The following is a 21,169-nucleotide window of genomic DNA, read 5'->3' on the forward strand; positions in this document are numbered from 1 at the left end:
ACACAAATAAATATGATTGGTTGCACTGAATTTGTAACCTTTATTTTGTTTCTAAATTATTTATAATATTACAAAATTTAAACTCTTCAGAAATGCAGCTAAGAAGAATTTAATGTACTTCTTCAAATATATTTTCTTACTATAAATTGGTTTGTAGTTCCATACATTGAACAGAATCATATTTGAGAACAAAAGTTTGTTACAAGTATGCATAAAATCAGGCTTTCCTTAAGGTTAATTTGGTGATAAGAAAGAGAAATCCAAATCCAAACAGGGTTACTGCTGCCCTTTTTATTAATCTACTTTTCCAGGTAGGTGTTTTTTCCAGGGGTCGCACACGAGTAGGGTCATTCTTCTGTTCATTTTGAAGCTGAAGTTCATGTAAATATATAATTCAAAATAGTTAGTATATGAGAACTTCTTAAGTACACGAAGGCATTTCAGACAGTACATAAATGTAGATATTCATGTTATTTTACTCTCGTTAAAGCCTGGGCCTGATCTTGCTTCCATTAAAATCAATGGCAAAACTTATACAGATTTCAATGGGAGTGGGAGTGGGTCTTTATCTTATCTATTTCACAGAGCGATACTATAAAAATAGTAGAAGCATGAATACCAGCACCTTTTTGTAAATAAACAAAATTCCTTAAAGGCTAGTCAAAACTAACAATTGTTAGAAAATATCTTGAACCATTATAACAGCAAAACAACCCTGTTATAAAAACACTAATAATGTCCAATATTTGATTAGGGCCTTTGCTATTTAATCACAAGAGTCATGATTTGTAAAAATATATTTAGTCAAAAAGAGGCTTCCAATGACTTCCCTGTAACAGCAGAGCTATAGTGAGCATATACGTGAGATCCTATGTTTGTAGGGTGCTACGCACCTTACAAGATTGGGCCCCACAAATAATAACTCTACCCTCGTAAAGGCAGAAGGTGAAATTCTGGCTCCATTTAGGTCAATGTGAGTTTTGCCCCCAGATAGTAAATTATTATAAAACTGGCTAATAGCCACTTGTACACTTTCACAAAGTAATTATATATTATAGCTGTTAACTGTGTATTTAATTAAATCTGGCACAACAATTTGAAATTTTATACACTAATTATATTTACTAGATTTAAAAAATGAATTTTAACTTAGATGTTTTAGAAATAACTAATTTTCACACTAAATGTTATTTCATTTGAGCTCTCTATGCCAGTGGTTCTCAACCTGTGACCCATATGACATCCTCAGGGTCATACAGGTAGAATACATATTGTGTTGACGCAGCCCACATGACACAGAGAGCAGCTGCATATGCGGCCCACTATGGTAAATAGGTTGAGAACCATTGCCTATGCCAGTTCAACAATGGCCAATCAAAATGTAGAGCAAAAAAGTATGTTTAAATGTTAAAGCTGTTTCAATGTTATTCAGAACGATACTAAATGAGCAGATGATATGATGTAATGATTACAGTTGTACTGTAAGAGGAATAATAGTTTATAAAATACTAAAAGCGCCAAATGTTTACAGAACATGGCCAAACGTTCCAGTGAGAGAATGCCTGAACTTGATGCACATGCAGTACTATTTTTCACTTGAAAGTGCAACTTGCCCTTCAGGGTATGTCTACACTGTGATAAAAGACCCACAGCACGGCCACGGCTGGCCTGGGTCAGTTGACTTAGGCTCGTGGGTCTAGGGCTGCGGAGCTATAAAATTGCAGTGCGGATGTTGGAGTCTCAGATCTTGGGCTTCACTCCAAGCCTGCATGCCTACACTGCAGTTTTATAGCCTTGCAGCCCAAGCCCCATGAGTCTGAGTCAGCTGACTCAGGCTCTAAGACTTGGTACATCAACCTTAGACATCAACTATAACTGGTCAGTTGGGTGTGCAATCACCTTTTTGCACATGTATTCAATTACTGCATACACAAATGTAGTCCTGCAACTGCCATAGAGTTCTTTGTGGCAGCTTTAAATCTACTCTCACATATTTGGTTCTAAATGTTTTATAAAGCAAAGGCCGTTAACATTCATTTAAATTTACCTAAACAACGAGAGAGCATTAATAGTATTATATTCACTGTCTGACTTCCACATGACTTCATTCAGCAACAGATTCCTTTCTGACACTGATGCTCCATTTACTGAATCTCAACACTCATTCCTTTTACCAGCCTATTACTTAAAGTGATCTTGTCTGACAAGAGCTTGTCATTATGTTGGTTTGAGAGTGAGTGATGTAGTGCTAACATCTAGCATTGACCTCTCCCACCCTTTTCTTTTGACACCTCTACAGACATATCTGGATTGCCTCCTATTCCATCACATAAAACCCTAACATCTTCCTCATGAGTCAATATTTCCATACAATACCTTAATGATGTGTTCACAGAATGGCGTTTATAGTGCAATAGTTCTTAAGGAGCATAAGGATATTCCCCCATTTTTAGCAACCTTTCCTCTTCCCAAGGTTTCATTCATCTCTGCCTTTCAGTACAAAAGGAATGGCTGCAGCTTCCTATAGAACCTGTCAGCACTGTTTCGGAATTGTCCAGATGATTCACTGCTGAGTGATGCAAAGCAACAGTTACCCCAGCTCTCAACCCCAATTCCCTGCTGCCTCCACATAGGGTGACCATGTGTCCCGTTTTGGTCAGGACAGTCCCTTTTTAAAGCCCTGTCCCAGCTGTACCAACTTTTTTTCCTTGCAAAAGTGGGCATTTGTCCTGTTTGCTCTTGATCAGTTGGCAAGAGCAAACGGGACAAATGCCCAGTTTTGTTAAAAAAGCAGGGTGTGGAGGAATGGGTGTGTGGAGTAGTGATGCCAGCCCTGCATGGGGGGACGCAAGGCTCCAGCGGGGGGCAGGCAGGGCTTGGGCAAGCAGTGATGCCAGCCTCAGGCTTTGGGAAATATGGTCGCCCTATCTAGTATGTGCATCATGCTCACCCAAGCCCTGCCTGCCACCACGTGGGAGGGTCGGGGGGGGGGAGGAGGAGCTCGGGCCCGCGGGGCCTTGGGTCCAGTCCCATGCAGTGTCCCATTTACTCTTTGGGAAATATAGTCACTATCTCCACATCTTTTGCAACTCCTTCCCTTTGCAGGTGTTCAAACTACAGTTTTAAAGATCCTTTCTGTGGCAGTCTGATATGCTACCACTTAGCTGATGGGGCAGTATGTACAGAATTTGTTTACAAGAAATCTGTTTATGGCATTTTATTTAGTATATTCATTAAGACACATACCCACCTTTTGCATGAGGTCCTTTAGTTTGCTAACTTCTTCACCCAAATCTTCAACATTGCAAACCAAGTCCTCACAAACTTTAGTGAAGCTCTGGGGTGGACCCCATTCGAGTACTATCTATTAGAAGTTTTACAATGTTATTTAAAATCTGGTAAAAAACTTCTGATCTTTATATAATTGCTATTAAAATATGAACAACAATTTCTGTAAAGTGCTTATATTCTGTACAGTATGAAATCAATGGAGAGACTGGCATAGTACATAGTTCAACTTAGATCACTTACATATTTTAATAGATCAAACAGTTATTCAAAATGTCATCTTACTTCGCATAGGTCAACTGGTAGGTAATATTGCCTGAAGGCCCCCAAACATCCCGAAAACACTATGCAACCTCAAGATAATCAGACTATTTAGACAAGCAGTATATATTTCTATGCTTCTCCAGAAGTGTAAACAAAGCAAGGAAAACAATGAAGACAGTCTAACATTACAAAATATTCTCTACTTTTTAAATATTTTTATATTTTAAATATTGTTGTGATAAAATTAAAACACAAACAGATTATTTTTAAAACACAACACCCTACATTTACACATGGTTTGTGTGTGACATGGCACACACTGTTGTGTTTCAGCCTTCCCCTGCCCTTTCTTGAACTTTTCATTTAAATATTTAAACTCTTATCAGCACAAGCAGAGAGGAACAGAATTTTTTTCCTTCTTAAAAATTTGATTGACTTAAGATTTTTTTAAAATGTAACTTAAAGTGGTATTTCAAGGTACAGTACTACTGGCAAGAATGCTATCTAGTTTATGTAAACTGTATGATAAAGGAGAAAGTTGTAAATGGATGTCCATAACTGTTCATTTTCTCATTTATTAGTAGCTAAACTAATAATCCTCCCACCCTGTCCCAAATCAGTCTTAATTTTCCTTTGTTGAATACCTTGTGAGAGTTTGTGGGTAACTGGCTAACTATATTTTGCACAGCAGTTGTAAGATGACCACACTGTCTATTCAGTTTCAGAAGAAAAGTGAGGAACTCATCGCCACTATAAAAACAAAATAAGATAATAAGATATGCAATTTATTTAAGAAACAAAGTAATATTATTTTATTATTACAAATGCACAACTTCCCACTGAACTCTACATGTACTAAAATTCAATAAGCTTATCTATTTCCCCATAAAAATATTATCTAGAACACTGTAGCTATTAAAAACAAGTTTGAAAGTCTGAACAGTTCAAAAACCCCTAAATCTTTAGCAATGCTCAGTTTAATTTCCATTTATTTTTGCTTTTCTTCTTTACCCCGTCTCTTACACGTACCAGTGGGAAGACCTCTTATTTGCTACATGAAAAATATTAAGTGTTCCCTGTTATGCACATGAATTTACAACATTATGGTCTTTTGTGCACAATGATAAAACCTGCAACCAGTAATTTTACAAGATCAAGTACTGGAAGTCTCAGGCCCATTTTATGTTGATGTATGAAATATTCCTGGTCTACAGCTTGTATAATCAAGGATGACATGGAGAAGTTGATATCTGATTGGTACATTGGAGTGTGGGACCCTTACTGAATGGGGGAGGCAACTAGTGACAGATGATGTGGAAAAAGCTGAAGTACTCAATGCTTTTTTTGTCTCGGTCTTCGCCAAGGTCAGCTCCCAGACTGCTGCACTGGGCAGCATAGTATGGGGAGGAGGTGAGCAACCCTCAGTGGTGAGGGAACAGGTTAAGAACTATTTAGAAAAGCTGGACATGCACAAGTCCATGGGGCCGGATGCAATGCATCTGAGTGTGCTGAGGAAGTTGGCTGATGCAATTGCAAAGCCACTGGCCATTATCTTTGAAAACTCACGGCAATCAGGTCCTGGACAATTGGAAAACAGCAAATATAGTGCCCATCTTTAAAAAAGGGAAGAAGTAGAATCCGGGGAACTACAGACTAGTCAGCCTTACCTCTGTTCCCAGAAAAATCATGGAGCAGGTTCTCAAGGAATCAATTTTGAAGCACTTGGAGGAGAGGAAGGTGATTAGGAACAGTCAACATGGATTCACCAAGGGCAAGTCATACCTGATCAACCCTGATTGCCTTCTATGATGAGATAACTGGCTCTGTGGATATGGGGAAAGCTGTGGATGTGACATACCTTGACTTTAGCAAAGCTTTTAATACGGTCTCCCACAGTATTCTTGCCAGCAAGTTAAAGAAGTATGGATTGGATGAACAGACTATAAGGTGGATAGAAAGCTTGCTAGATCGTCGGGATCAACAGGTAGTGATCAATGGCTTGATCATGCGGCGTGCCCCAGGGGTCAGTTTTTTCAACATCCTCATTAAGGATCTGGATGATGGGATGGATTGCACCCTTAGCAAGTTTGCAGATGACACTAAGCAGGGAGGAGAGGTAGATACGTTGGAGGGTAGGGATAGGGTCCAGAGTGACCTAGACAAATTGGAGGATTGGGCCAAAAGAAATCTGATGAGGTTCAACAAGGACAAGTGCAGAGTCCTGCACTTACGACGGAAGAATCCCATGCACTGCTATAGGTTTGGGACCGATTGGCTAAGTGGCAGTTCTGCAGAAAAGGAGATTACAGTGGACGAGAAGCTGGATATGAGTTAACAGTATGCCCTTGTTGCCAAGAGGGCTAACGGCATATTGAGTTGCATTAGTAGGAGCATTGCCAGCAGATCGAGGGAAGTGATTATTCCCCTCTGTTTGGCACTGGTGAGGCCACATCTGGAGTAATGCGTCCTGTTTTGGGCCCCCCACTACAGAAAGGATGTGGACAAATTGGAGAGAGTCCAGCGGAGGGGAACAAAAATGATTAGGGGGCTGGGGCACATGACTTATGAGGAGAGGCTGAAGGAACTAGGGTTATTTAGTCTGCAGAATAGAAGAGTGAGGGGGGATTTGATAGTAGCCGTCAACTACCTGAAGGTGGGGTCCAAAGAGGATGGAGCTAGGCTGTTGTCAGTGGGGGCAGATGACAGAACAAAGAGCCATGGTCTCAAGTTGCACTGGGGGAGGTCTAGGTTGGATATTAGGAAAAACTATTTCATTAGGAGGGTGGTGAAGCACTGAAATGGGTTACCTCGGGAGGTGGTGGAATCTCCATCCTTAAAGGTTTTTAAGGCCCAGCTTGACAAAGCCTTGGCTGGGATGATTTAGTTTGGGTTGGTCCTGCTTTAAGCAGGGAGTTGGACGAGATGGCCTCCTGAGGTTTCTTCCAACCCTGATTTTCTGTGGGGATTCTGACCAGCATTAGGAAGCTGAACGTAGGGTAAAGTGAGGTATCCAATCTAAAATGTGGTGGATGGAGGAGTGGGGGGTTTCCAACTGTGCTGCTCTAGCCCTGGATCTGGCACACCTTCTGTACTGAATTTCTCTAAGTGACCTAGAGAAAGACCTGAAGCTTTCCAATCTGAAGGAAACTTTCACTTACTGTTCAAATACAAGTGAGAAGATGGTACTGAAGGGTGGTTGCATTAAGGTCTCCAAGAGCACCGATGTGAATGCTCACATCACTTTTTCTTCTTAGAACCTCCAGCCCCTTACTCTGTCCCCATCTGACTTGTTTTCTTTTCTTCCCACTTGCAGCATACAACAAAACCAAGGAGCCTCAGATGTAGATCAGAAAGCTTGGATCTTTTTAGGAAGTCTATCCAAAGAATGATCCATAAGCACCCAACCCCCAAGACCCCAAAGTCTCAGCCTACAGTAGAACAACCGCTGCTCACTTCTGCATCTTGGGGGAATGCCATACAGGCCAAAAATGGAGGCATACGATGATCCAGTGCTGCCATTTCTCTATCACAGGAACCTCTCAGGATCTGAACAAAACCTTTTCTCTCAAAGATCTATTAAGCCTAGCTAACAAATTATATGAAGGGGTAAAAAATATATAGGGCACGTTCCCTAAAAATTTTGGACTAAATAAAACGATCCTAACCAGAGAGCAGTTTGAAAGTTTCTCTCTCTCATGCATGTTGAGCACCTGTCAAGCAAGTCTATCATAGAGACTTCCTTCCACCCAGAAGATAAACTTTATAAATGGCTGGAATCAATGATGACATTCTTTGTGCTTTGCCACAGATGAATACTAATTATTTTGTTGAGAGTCTCTTTCCATCATGCCTAAAACAAAATATGACAAAGGCATAAAACCAAGTAAAACATTTACCATTACTGTAGCTGTTAAAATTATTCAAATATTGGGAATGATTACTGGACTGAATTTCAGAACCTAGTAGAAAACCCCTTAAAAATTTAATTAAGTCATGTTGCATACAGAGATAGCTGTTGCACTGACACTTTCCCTTGCACCTCCAACAGGAGTGCAGATTTTCAGAAAAATAAAGGTATCATATTTCTTTAGCATGCAAAAGAAAAAAGTTAAAACAATGAGTTGCTAAACAGTGCAAGAGACCCTGTGGGAGTTTATAATCAATCAGTTCAACATTTTCAACTATGTTAGTTTTTCTATGACTTAATGACTAATATTCCTCCTTTTAGAATGACTTTGAACAAATGGGAAGCAAAATCTTTATATAACAGCATGTAAACATAGCCTGTGATTTAACCACAAGGTCAGATTCCTAGAATACATGTGTCTAACAGTTTTATTTAAAAAGCGCAACACTTCTAATAATTGAATTTGTGTCATATTTTGTATACCTCATGACCCTGAATTAGTGCTTTGTTTCTTGTAATTCATGAACACATGGAAAGTGACATTAAGCTTTATTATTTCTTATAACTCATGAAAACACAGAAAGCTACAATAAGGTTTATAGGTACAATTGATCTAATAACATACATTTTGTGCATTTCACGTATTTAGCATGTTATTTAATTAAAAATCTGTACTGGGAAACAGGTTATCTATATTTTAGACTCCTTTTCTAGATAGCCAGTAGACTGTTGATTTTTTAATTTTCCACTCAATTCTTCATTATTTATATTTTGAGGATAATCTGCCCAAATAAATTTATTTAAAAAAATACAGTATCTCTTTGGCAGCACTATTTGCTTTTATAATAAAATGCATGAAGCCTAATTGAACTCAATTCTCTTAAACCCATGCTCCTTAAATTAACCTTTGAAGAAGATTGTCTGTAGTGTTGTTGTAGCTATGCTGGCCCCAGGGAGAGAAGGTGGGTGAGGTAATATCTTTTATTGGACCAAGTTCTATTGGTAAGAGAGAGAAGTATTCAAGCTCTTCTTCTGTGTATGCTTGAATGCTTGTCCCACTAAAGAAGAGTCAGTATTCTGTGGCATTTAGTACAAAAATATACATACTCTGTGGCGCATGCTGACACACATTAACAGTTCATTAATGCGCTCTGATTGCAGAAAACGCTGCATTTGGCTGTACAGAATCCCTCAGTGTTGACCTGCAGTATTCTCAGGACTAGCCTGATGACTCCAATGTTGGGGGACAGAATTGTATCGGGAATGTTGTCTGACAAGTGACTCAGATTCAGCCCTAGAAAGGATTTTGAATGCAGTCTGCTGATTGGATCATCAATTTCCCCATTATGAATCAGATACACACAGGATGCGTGACAAGAACACTCGTCCATTTTACATTACATTGAGATGCTCTAGAAAAAGGTGTTGTCTCCATACCATCACACATCATCCTGTTCAATGAAGCTTTCAGTGAGTGTTGAGGAGCCATCTTTGAAGATGCCTGTGCATCCACACTGTGCAGCTGCCATCCAGTCTACATACCATGCATTGATGGTGAATGTGCTAAACTGCTCAGTCAGTATGAATCCTCTGATGATCCATATATTGCTGACAACATAACTGAGTCACTGGATGACTAGACAGGCATGATAGGAAGTGATGACTCAGAATCTAGAATTCTTGTTCAAATCAGAAACGCTGGAATTTGATTCATTGTCTCAGCACAGCTCAGCAATCACTACCCCTAAGCCACTCACCTGTCATGCCAATCCAAGCTGCCAGCCACCTGTTGTATGTATCAAAGGCCCCAAATGAGAAGCATGTCAGACAAATTCACGATGAATGGCAGAGGTTCCATCTGAGAGATGCCACTTGGCAATATAGTGAGCTGTTCACAGCCACCAAGCTAGACAAAATTCTGAGTGACATTAGGAGTGGCACTGTTGCTGGCTATGACAACATATTGCTAGAGTTCCTGAAGCACTTCGGGACTTGTGCTCACCCATGATTGGTGCAGTTCTTCATGTGAGTGGTCAATGAAGAGCAACTTCCACATTAGCCCTCCCCAGATTTCTCTGTGATGTTGATGCAGCATGAAGAACGGTCTGCAGCTGACGGCAGAAACCAGTCTCTTATAATTGACCTGACCTCGCATGTACCTGGACTGATTTGCCACACTGCTCATGGGTCTTTCTGAACTGATTTTGTATGGGCTAGGGTCAATGTGCAGCCAGCCTTCATACCTGCAGCCAACGAGAAGATCCCACATGCAGCTGTGGCCAAAGACAGACAATGTCACCCACCACTGATGACTGCCCTCTGACCAGATTTGATGGTGTTCTGAGGGCTCTACACTTAGCTGAGGAGGCTGCTGTCAATTGGCTTGGCGAGCTGTGTGTCCAACAGGAAGAACAATGCACTTTGATTAGTTCTGTTTCAAAGAGGACTAGATCAAAGCACGTTAACAAACTGTTAATGAGCATCAGCAGGGTTCACAGGGAAAACTTAGTCCTTGGCAGACTAGTGCAGGGTATAGTCACACCACAGCTTGCCTCCATCTTAAGGGCTCCCTCAGGGGAAAAATGACTTGTTCTCTATCTTGTTTTATGACTGCTCTGAGATGGCATAGCATCTTAGAGATAAAGAGCTGTTTTACTGATTTGACACATGCCAAATTCACTGAATGTTGTCAGAGTCTTTATGTCTCTCAAGTCTTTCCGGAACAGTTTGGCCTAAACCAGTCTGTCATTCAGGTAGGGAATTATGCAGACCACTTCCCTCCCTGAGGGCCACTGCAATTACAACTATTGTTTTAGTGATGGTCCTAACAGACTAAAAGTGCAAGTGTTCTTGACCTTTGGGGGTGGATTTGGGAGCCACCGTACTTGTCCTTGAGCTACTGCTGAATTAGAGTGAGGCTGTTCAGACACTTTTCTGACCTGGCTCTCAGCCCTGGCTGTGATAGTTCTGCACAGGGCTGAAGTGGGAGGGAGAAGCAGGAAGTGCAGAGGAGCTATGCTGATGAATGCTGTGGGGTGGAATGGAGGACAATATTACAGTAGGGTTTTTTCCAGCTCCTATTCTAGCTATATATAGGTATAAAATATATAAATATAGAAGAAAAATATATATAGAAGAATAAAATGAAACAGGGAAAAAAATTTCTTCAGTCTTTTATTTGTTTTCCCCTGCTCCATTTTATTCTGGAGCTCACTGAGGCGGAAAGAAAACTGACATCTCAGTCAGAGATGCCAGATGTAGCTGTTTCCTGTGAAGCAGGAGAACAACTGGGAAAGCCTTCCCGCACACAAGACAGAGGAAGAGAGAGAAAAAAATACTGCATCCAGAGAGGTGAGGATGATCTCACACATTCAATCAAAGTGATGGCAACATCATCACAGAAAGTAACAGCAACTTAGCCCTCAAGTAACACAGATCCCCATAATAGGCAACTACATGATCTGAATTATTACACTGGTGTTCCTCTGGACCACTTGCTCAGTGTTTGCCACCAACTTTCATAATTTAAGGCTCAATCCTGCTACTAGCACAGGTAACGTGATACTCTGTTTCAAATAATTACATCTTTATGCTTTAGTAAACAGTGCAACCATATTTTCAATATATATTTATGTAACTGAAAGATGGCATTTTACCTGAATTCTAAGTTCATCACTTCAGGCAACTCTCCAAATTTTACTTCTTCCACCTGTAGCTCTTTAACAGCGTCTAGGATTTTCTGCTGGTCTCTGGTATTTGTAATCCCAATCTAAATTAAAAAGTTATTTTAAATACATAATTGTGTAATGTTTAAAACAGACAACAGAATTAAAAAAGCTAAAAAGCTAGTTTTCTAAATTTTAGAAGTACACAAAATATAATTATTTATACATATAGCAGCATAGAACCTTTCATTACAGAGGATTCCAAACACTTTACAGACTTAAAAACATTCCAGAAAAGTACACTTGGGATCACTTCAACTAACTCTACAATATAGACAAACACTACTGAAGGTGAAACCTGGCAACTGTTTAATAGTGCACAGCACCGCTATATAATTAGACTGCAAGTGAAGAATGCCTAATTGAAATTGCACAGGAAACACAGGTAGACAGAATGTAATTACTCACATTGGCACTTGGCCAAAATGGGATATTTGTAAAAACTGCCATAGGATTTTCAATGATCACAAATACCTAGGGCCTCTGTTTTAGGTGCCATTTGAGGCACCTCCAGCAGTAAAACACTCCATATCACCATACTGGTTCAGTATTAACTCAACAGGAAGAAAGTCACCTAATGAATCATCAGCACCATTTCCTGTAGAACCTAGGTGTTCCTGAGAGATCTAATCCAACTACTGACCTAACCCAAACCATCTTATCTTGTTAATTAAAAGTACATTGAAAATGACAAAGATCACAAGACTGTTTAGAGTACAATTGTAAACAACAACCTATATGTTTATCATAGTCTTGCCCCCCCCAAGAAAAAAAAACAAATTAACATAATGACACCAAAAAGCATATCCAAATTTGTGTCTACTATTATTTTATAAACCATATGCTAATCATTTGGAATTTCCATGTGGTCCATGTATGACCTAAATACCTTTCGATATTTGGAAAATAATAAAATAATTTTATAAAAGAATTTCAGTTGGCATAAAGTATCTAAATATATCTGGGCAATAACTATCTACTTATGAGAGACATAAATTGATGGCTTCTATACAGAGAGTGACAGTGTGTGCCCTTTCCTGCTTGTTTATATAGAAAACGGTAGTTATATTGTCCGACATTATCAGGATGTGCTGGGATTGTATGAATGGTAGTAATGCTTTGCAAGCTTCTTGTACTGCTCTTACTTCCAGAAGATTTATGTGCATTCTGGCTTCCCAAGGTGTCTAAATGCCTTGTGCTGTGTGATTGACCATGTGGGCTCCACAGACCATCGGGGAGGAGTTCGTAATTGTTGTCTTGTTGGGTGTGGGGGATAGAAAGGGAATTCCCGCACATATGTATCCAGGGTCCCTCCACTACACCAGAGATGCACTCACTTCAGTGGAAATTGTAACTATGGTATTCATGCTGTGTTTGCTCAGAATACCTACTGACCAGAGCCAACCTTGCAGACAATGGTGGAGTCTGGTGTCATGTAACATGACACCATACGGCCCAGGAGAGTAAGACACATCTGAACTGATATTTGAGGGTTGTGTGCAATCAGGTACATGAAAGCAACAACGGCACAAAATCTATTCATGGGGAAGTAGGCCCTCACCTTGATTGAATCCAATGTCATTCCTTTAAATTCTATGGTCTATGGCAGAGTCAAGGCAGACTTTTCCATATTTACATAGATTCTCAGGAAAGTTAGAAGATGGAACAGTGACAAAGTTGATGTTAAGACTTCCAGGCGAAACCTGCTGGTTTGAAGTCAATCATCCAAGAATGGGAAGATGGTGTAGCGATCTGAGCTGAGCTGCCACTACTGAGAACACTTTTGTGAAGACACTGGGAGCTGTAGTGAACTCAAATGGAAGCACTCTGTATTGATGGTGGTGGAGACCCACCAAAGTCCTGAAGAATCGACCGTGAGCAGGGTGAATTTCCTCATGAAGTATGCATCTTTCATACTGAGAGCCATGAACCATGTGCCTTTTTTAAGGGATGGTATTGTTGATGCTAATGTAATCATGCAGAATTTTGTTTTTTTTTAATAAAATCATTCAGTTGATGCAATCGAGAATGGGTCGCCAGCCTGCTTTCTTCTTGGGGATTAGAAAATACTCTGAATAAAACTCTTCTTCATGATGTTGAGGAGGTGCCTGACGTATTGCTCCCTGTTGGAGAAGAGACTGTACCTCCTCAAGGAGAATTCCCTCATGACAGCGGTTTGTGACAAGAGATGGGGAAGGAAGTATGGTGGGGGAGAAACTCGATGGTATAGCTAGAATGGATGTTAACTAGCAACCATTTGTCTGTTACTGCTGCCCAGTTTTGGGAAAATTTTGCTAGGTGTCACCCTAAATGGGGTCTCAGAATCAGATGGAGCTGGCATTGATATTGGCTCGTACTTCTCTCGCATCATGTTAAAAATCTGTCTTGGTTAGAGAGTGAAGTTGGGTAGCTGTGGATGAAGTGGAAGACACCAGATACACTGGACTCTGCATTTTTTATTGTTTGCAGGGTGGCTTGTAAGGCCGCTGCTGATAAAATGGGTGAGGTAAGAGCCTTGGTTTGTAGTGCTGTTTATGCTATTTTCTCTTTGGGGCAGGTGTATATACACTAAGGGAGCAGAGGGCTACCTTAGTCTTGTTCAGTGAGTGCAAAGACTTTTCTTTTTGTTGAAAAGATCAGTCTCATCAAAACGGAAGTCCTCAATCGTGTTTTGCACAACCCTGGGAAAGAGTAGCCACAATTACTGCTGCATCACAGTGGCAGTCACCAGGGATCTCAATGCTATATCAACTGTGGCTTGTAAAGAAGCTCTGGTTGCTAGTTTACCTCATCAATAAAGGCTTGAAATTGAATCCTGTCTTCCTGAAGCAACTTGTCCTTAAAGTCAAGGAACTTAGAATAGTTACGGAGATCATATTTGGCGAGAAGAGCTTGATAATTTGAGATCCTAAAATGCAGGCTGGTAAATGTTATGACCATCTTTCCCATAAGGTTGAGACGCTTGGTCTCATCTTTAGGGGAGACCCTTGGGTGTTGTTTCCTGGATCTTTCAGTGGCTGCACAGACCACCAAGGAGTTTGGGGCAGGGTGGGTGAAAAAGAATTCTCTTCTCTTAAGCAGCACGAAGTATCACTTCTCCGCCCTCTTCAGGGCAGGGGCACAGTTGGCCTGGAATTTACCACACAGCATTTGCTGACTCTAGTATGGCTTCATTTACAAGGAAAGCAAGCCAGCTGGAGCTTTTAGGATATCCAGGTGCTTATGCTGAGGGTCCTGGTCCTCTTCTAAGGGGATCTGGAGCTCTTCTGCCACTCTCTGTAAGCAGTTTCGATCATCCAGGAGAAACAGAGGTTGAAGATCATCAGGTGAAAAGGGCAATATCCCTGTCAGAACCTGAAGATCCAACTTTTTTACCCCTCTTTTTCTATGGGCTCAGGTGTTTCAGACTGACCCCTCAGAGGAGAGGGTTGATAAGATTCCCTGATGAAATGGGTGGATTCTAGGTAGCATGTGAAAGGGTTTATAACAGAGGGGCATTCATTTCTTGAGCTCCTCCTGCTACTGTGTGTGGTACTGCAGGCCTTTTCCCTGCTCCTTTCACCCCTGTAGGTTGTGAACATCACTTGATGGGTCTTCAGTGGCTCAGCCCTCTGGCAGGACACAGTCAAAATTAACCTCTTTTGGGGTAGCAAAGAATCCATCAGGGTCTTCAGCCCTGGCTCTGGGCCCTTTAAATTCAGCCCTTCACTTGGGCTTCCAAAAATGAGCCCTGTCCCCTTTTCAGGGCTTAAGTAAGTCTTGTCCCCTCCCCATCCTTGGGGTTTACCACTTCATGGTGGGGAACCCAGGCCTGCCCACTACTCCAGGTTCCAACCCAGGGACCCTAAAAATAGAGCCCGGCATGGATATAAAAATTTGGATCTGCATCTGAGTTTCATTATAGATGGCACTGCAGTCAGTATCAATGCAGAGGTGAGTATCAAAGGAGTCTTTTGCACATGCCCATGTGGCTTAGAAGGACCTAACTCCTTATAGCTTGGGTGTGAAGGCTCACCCGATTTGTACAAGGTCGGGAGGGTTTAGGAGGGGATCTATTTTGTGTTTACGAGAGTGCCCCTTTACTCTCATGAAAGAGCCCAGCAAAAGGTCCTCCTCTCTGCCCCTTTCCATTCTGAAGTCAGACACAGAAATAGGAGCATGCTCCTTGACGACCCTGGCCAACGTACAGGCCTGGGTCTAACTGGGACCTCATTGTCTGCTCCATAAGGTGTTTCCGAAGTCTAAGCTCTCATGCCTGACACTTTCAGCTGGGGAAGGAGTGGCAGACACCTCACATAGAGGAGATATGCGCCTCCCCAAGGCAGTACAGGCAGCGCTGAGATAGTCACTGACCAAAATGAAGAGCAGGCAAGAAACAGTTTTTGAAACTCAGAATCCTGGGCATGATCTGAGTCCTGCGCTGGGATTCTAATTCTAGCTAACTAGAACTATCGTAACACTAACTAACAATGAGGTATGAATAATATAAAACTATTTTACTATTTACAGGAAGAAGAGAAAGGATCAGTTCTGGACACTGGAGGATTCTGACTCAGGCCATGCGGTGGTAAGAAGGAACTGTAACTGTGGTCAGTCTGCCCTGCCCCTTATGCCCTCAGTGCAGAGCACAAGAGCAGGGACACAGGTGCAGACCAACAGACACTACTTGCAAGAATTCTCTGGTCGCAAGCACATGGAGCACAAACATACCCACAGTGAAATACACACAGGGAGCACCAAAAGAACTAGACTAATATCTACTGTAAAATATCAATTTCAAGAAGTGTAATCAATTAACAATTCAAGATGGCTGACACTTGTAGAACCATGATGACAGGGTACCAGACTACACTGGTCTAGTTACTACATGGCTGACCCCTAGCCTGGTTACATACAATTCTATTTTATAGACTTCATCTTAACTGCCTTCGTGTATTATTCTTATTAGACTGCAAGAACTACAAGTGCTTGGTTGAAGAACAACCTAAACTACAAACTGGCACTGTGCTGTATGTTGTAATTGGGTCAGGAAACAATCACGTAGACACTGAGTACTCCAACTCAGTTGTAACTTAAAAAGTAGATGAGCCCTGGGAGTCAAGAGACCTTGGTTCCACTCCTGGTTTTTTCCCTAACTCTGACTTTGGACAAGTCAATTATTTCTGAAAAACCTTATTTTCCCCATTTTTATAATGGGGGTTTAAGTTAGACTTCTTGCATGCCCACTGAAACAGCACGATCCCACAAGTATAACTGAGGGCACAATTTGGCCCACACTACTTTTATAACTGGTGATAGTGCACAAGTAGAAAATAACCTAGACTCCAACTCAGATCCCATGCTGAGTTTACAAATCTGGAATAGCAGTTAACAACCACACTTTAAAAAGACAAATAAGCTTGTGTATTTAGCTAGTTGGCTTAAAAAATAAAGCATTAACACCCATACATACACACTACTTTTACCATTCTTTAAAAAAACAGCACTGATTTATGGCTAGCCAAATTATCAAAGGAATAATCAACAAGATATTACACTACTTAGATAACAAACTTTCAGTCATCATATGGCAGTTCTAATTAATAAAATGTAAGCTAAAATGAAGGAATGGTAACAGCTCAATAATTGCATTAGACTGGTCTCAAACTCTAGGACCTGCCTGGTAATATACCCCACAGATTGATCTTTAAAATAGTATACAAAGGGCAGTCTACATTTAGATGCCAAGATCTTGAAAGCAAATAAGAGTTCTTCACGATTTCTGAGAGAAAAAGTTATTGATCCCCTTATTTTTCCCTCTAAAAATTTTCATAAAGACATACAAACAAACAAAGAAATATAAATGAAGTGAAAATAAATTAGAAAGAGTTCTAAATCATTAAACTGACCTGTGTAAAATCATCTTTTCTCATGGTCAAAAGCTGTCTTAAAGCTATATCTTTTTCCTGTAGGAAACAAAAATTTTCACTTAGCAAATATGGAAATTCAGAAGAAAGACTATGAAGAAAAAAGTTAGAAATGTAGCTACACAGGTCAATTAGCAAAGGAGCATTGTAAAATTTCTCAAATGTATTCATAATACAAAAAATATCTAATGCATATAACTAAGCCTCAATTCCTAGGAAGTTTTAATCTTTAGTCTGCTAAAAAACTATAGTAATAATCAGAGGAACACCCTCGCTCTAACTGGCCAATGGGACCACAGAGGGACTCCCTCCCTCCCCTGCTCTGACTTGCCGGTAGGGCCATGGGGGACCCCCGACAGCCACTACGGTGGGAGGTGGGGGGCTGTGAGGTGGCGGGATCTGCCTGGGTAGCTTTTGCAGGAACAGTGCTTGAGTGATCTGGAAAAGGGGTGGGGTGGGGGCTGTCTGTCATAATTAGGGAGCAGCCTTTTGGCTTGTTTAGCCTCACAAAGGAAGGCTAAGCAGGGCTATTGTTGGTCTTTATAAATACATCAGGGTAAATGTTAGGGAGGGTGAAGGGCTGTATAAACTATAAGACTGTGTTGGCACAAGAATAAATGGGTGTAAACTGGCCATGAACAAATTCAGGATGGACATTAGAAAAAGATTTCTGAGGGCTTGGAGACATTTGCAAGTTACAGCGCAATAAAGGAGCCCCAAGCACACTAGCTCACTACCCGTCCAGACTGGCAAGGCACGTACAGCGGTCTGACTCCGCGGCTACAGCGTTGCTGGTACTCCACCTCGGCGAGTGGAATAACATTTGTTGTGCCCCTGCTGGAGCGCCGCGGCGCCATTGTGAACGAGGTGTTGCATTACTGCACTCTGATCAGCCTCCAGAAATGTCCCATAATCCCCTTAAGTCAAGTGGCCACTCTTGTCATTGTTTTTGAATCACTGCAGGAATGCGGATATGCCCTTTGAAAGCTCCGTTTCTGACAGCCCGCTATTTATCTGCTCCGAGACAAAGCAAGCCATTATGTGGAATGCTGTGTGTGTGTGTGTGTGTGTGTGTGTGAGGGGGGAGCGGTGGGGGGAAGGGGGTCTGCTGCTGTCTGACTTTACAAGACAGCATGCTGACATACTCTCAGCCCCCCCAAAACCCACTCTCTCTCCCCCGACATACACACAACACACTCCCTGTCACACTCCACTCGACCCTGCCCCATTTGAAAAGCATGTTGCAGTCACTTGCATCCTGGGATAGCTGCCCACAATGCACCGCTCCCAATGCCGCTGCAAGTGCTGCAAATATGGCCACGCCAGTGCGCTTGAAGCTGTCAGCATGGACAGACTGCATCGCTTTCCCTACTGTGCTCTCCGAAGGCTGGTTTAACTCAAAGCGCTCTACATCTGCAAGTGTAGCCATGCCCTAATAATCAGAGGGGTGAGTTTCTGGAACAGCCTCCCATGGGGAACAGTGGGAGGCGAACAATTAGATTTAATTAGATTTCAAGATGAGCTGGTGTGACAGGGTTGGGCCAGATGGCTACAGGATAGTGACAGAAGGCAGATATATTAGCCCCAAGTTAAGTAGGTCCTTTTTCCCTAGGTAAGGTAATAGGGAAGGTTCCAGAACAATCAGGAACTTTCTGGAAACTATCAAGGCAGACAGGCTGATTAGAACACCTGCAGCCAATCAAGAAGCTGCTAGAATCAATTAAGACAGGCTAATCAGGGCACCTGGGTTTAAAAAGGAGCTCACTTCAGTTTGTGGTGCGTGTGAGATGCTGGGAGCAAGAGGCGCAAGAAGCTGAGAGTGAGAAGGCGTACTACTGGAAGACTGAGAAGTACAAGCATTATCAGACATCAGGAGGAAGGTCCTGGGATGAGAATAAAGAAGGTGTTGGGAGAAGGCCATGGGGAAGTAGCCCAGGGAGCTGTAGCTGTCACGCAGCTGTTACAGGAGCCACTGTAGACAGCTGCAATCCACAGGGCTCTGGGCTGGAACCCGGAGTAGAGGGCGGGCCCAGGTTCCCCCCATCCCTCCATCCTCCCAACTCCCTACTTGATACCAGAGGAGTTGAACTGGACTGTGGGTTCCACCAAAGGGGAAGGTCTCTGGCCTGTTCCCCGATCCACTAGGTAGATCAGTAGAGACTGTGGGGATTGTTCTTCTTCCTTTCCCCATGCTGGCCAGTGATGAGGCTAACTGACTGAACGGCAGATTTGAGCCACGAAAATGGCCAAACTGAGGGCTGCCGTGAACCTCTGAGACGAGAAAATCTGCCAATAAGCACAGGACCCACCAAGGCAGAGGAGGAACTTTGTCACAGTGGACAATAAGAAGTTGGATTATATGACAGGGTTGCTTGTGATGTAGGGAGGCAGGGCTCACTTCCTGTTTGTCTTCAGTTCCTAGTCTGGGTCACTGTGAGGATTATCTGGATATATCTCAATCAATTCCCTGTCACTGCAGGGTCCTCTGGCACTGCACGTTGGTCACTCAAATCTCTGCCTGTGGCATGTAATAGTCTAGTCTACTGTGGGCTGTAATACTTTCGTCTAATTTTGGTTGTTGTATTTAGTGTGTGGGTGCTGGGTGGTGTTGGTGGCCTGTGATACACAGCAGGTCAGACTAGATGATCTGGTGGTCCCTTTTGGCCTTAAACTCTAGGACTATCACATAGACAAATTTTACACGTAACATTTCACATACAATTTTCTCATTTATTTTCAAATAAATGCATTAAAATGTGACTTGACAAAAGTATACAATCTAACACTGAAAAATCTAAAGGTCAGAATAACATGAAGCACATTTAATAATTTACAAACTATTTTTAAAATATACAATTTCATTACATTAATCTTACCTTTAATAACTCTGTTATGTGTTCTAGACCAAGACCATGTAAAAACACTTCTAGGTCACCAAAGGCTGCATAGGAACTATACATATTATTGCACGAGTCACAAAAAGAAAAAAAAGTGGTAAATTTATTTTTCATAAATAAAGCAGATGTCTAAACTCTAATAGCCAAACACAAACACACATGCATGCATGCATATGTGTCAGTAAAGTAATGTATATTTCCAGGCAAAGGACTTTATGAGACTGTAATTAAAGCTGTAAATTGGTATGAATACTTTAAATGAAAAAAAATCTTTAGTAAATCATTGTAATTTTAAAAATCAAATGGCTGCAGGCAGGAAATTCAAAGTTAAGGTTACTATTTCAAGAACACCCCAAATGTTAGAAAATATGGAAATGTAGTTATGGTACACCAAACTACTTTAACTCTGCCCTCTAATCACCAGCCACCCTTTATGTAAGGTAGATATGTCCATGACAAGCATCACAGCTTTTTTATTTTTAGATTAATGGTAAGAAAGGTAAGCACACCTATCCTGGGCTCCTGTGGCCTTTGAAATAATTTTAGAAGTACAAGAAGAAATAAAACTCAGCAGCACTCAAAAGCCAGAAAATTAACAGCCAATCAGAAATGCACATACCAAACAACACCATGCAACAGGCAAAATGATGAGCCATTACTGCACTGCTCCCTCACCAAAATCCTACATTAACAGAGGAGCCTTGCAGCATGCCCCGAGATTAAGTTTATTTCAGACCAAATATGGAGTGAATTCAAAATCTGAAAGCCTTTCCTGGAGAACACCCATCTCAAAACTCCACTCTTATACCCAGAAGACTCTAGTTCAGTTGTATCCTCTAACACAATAAATCCTGAATATCTTGCTGGTTCAGATCAGGAATCCAGTTAGCCAGGAACACTGTATATGTTGGCATTTTTCCTAAGATTGTAGACATCTTAACTACACCCAGTGTCTTAAGCAACAGAGAAAAAGTTGCCTAATCCCAAGGATGTACATAGTGTATGATCTCTGCAGGAAGACAGACAATGGAAAGTAAAGTTTACAATGGTTGCAAAATTTTCAACACCCAATTAAGAAAAAATATTAAGAAACTGGGATGGGAGTTAGATAAGTCTCAGATTGCTGCATGAGGTATAATATCACCTGGTGCTTCTGTACCTTCCATCCCACTTTATCAACCC

General features: G+C 41.4%; 1 protein-coding gene across 1 annotated transcript in view; it reads right to left on the reverse strand.

Moving 5' to 3' along the window:
* Positions 1 to 217: 217 nt before the first annotated feature.
* ASZ1 (ankyrin repeat, SAM and basic leucine zipper domain containing 1) overlaps positions 218 to 21,169 on the reverse strand; it is a 109,189-nt gene continuing 88,237 nt past the window's right edge. Inside the window, exons 8-13 of the mRNA XM_077807828.1 lie at positions 19,967 to 20,042; positions 17,073 to 17,129; positions 11,116 to 11,228; positions 4,197 to 4,302; positions 3,251 to 3,364; positions 218 to 370 (exon numbers count right to left, since the gene is read on the reverse strand). Coding sequence (XP_077663954.1) covers positions 218 to 370; positions 3,251 to 3,364; positions 4,197 to 4,302; positions 11,116 to 11,228; positions 17,073 to 17,129; positions 19,967 to 20,042 — 619 coding nt within the window. The remainder of the gene's footprint in view (positions 371 to 3,250; positions 3,365 to 4,196; positions 4,303 to 11,115; positions 11,229 to 17,072; positions 17,130 to 19,966; positions 20,043 to 21,169) is intronic.

This window comes from Eretmochelys imbricata, chromosome 1 (assembly GCF_965152235.1).
Source record: "Eretmochelys imbricata isolate rEreImb1 chromosome 1, rEreImb1.hap1, whole genome shotgun sequence".
In the NCBI taxonomy this organism is placed as follows: domain Eukaryota; kingdom Metazoa; phylum Chordata; order Testudines; family Cheloniidae; genus Eretmochelys; species Eretmochelys imbricata.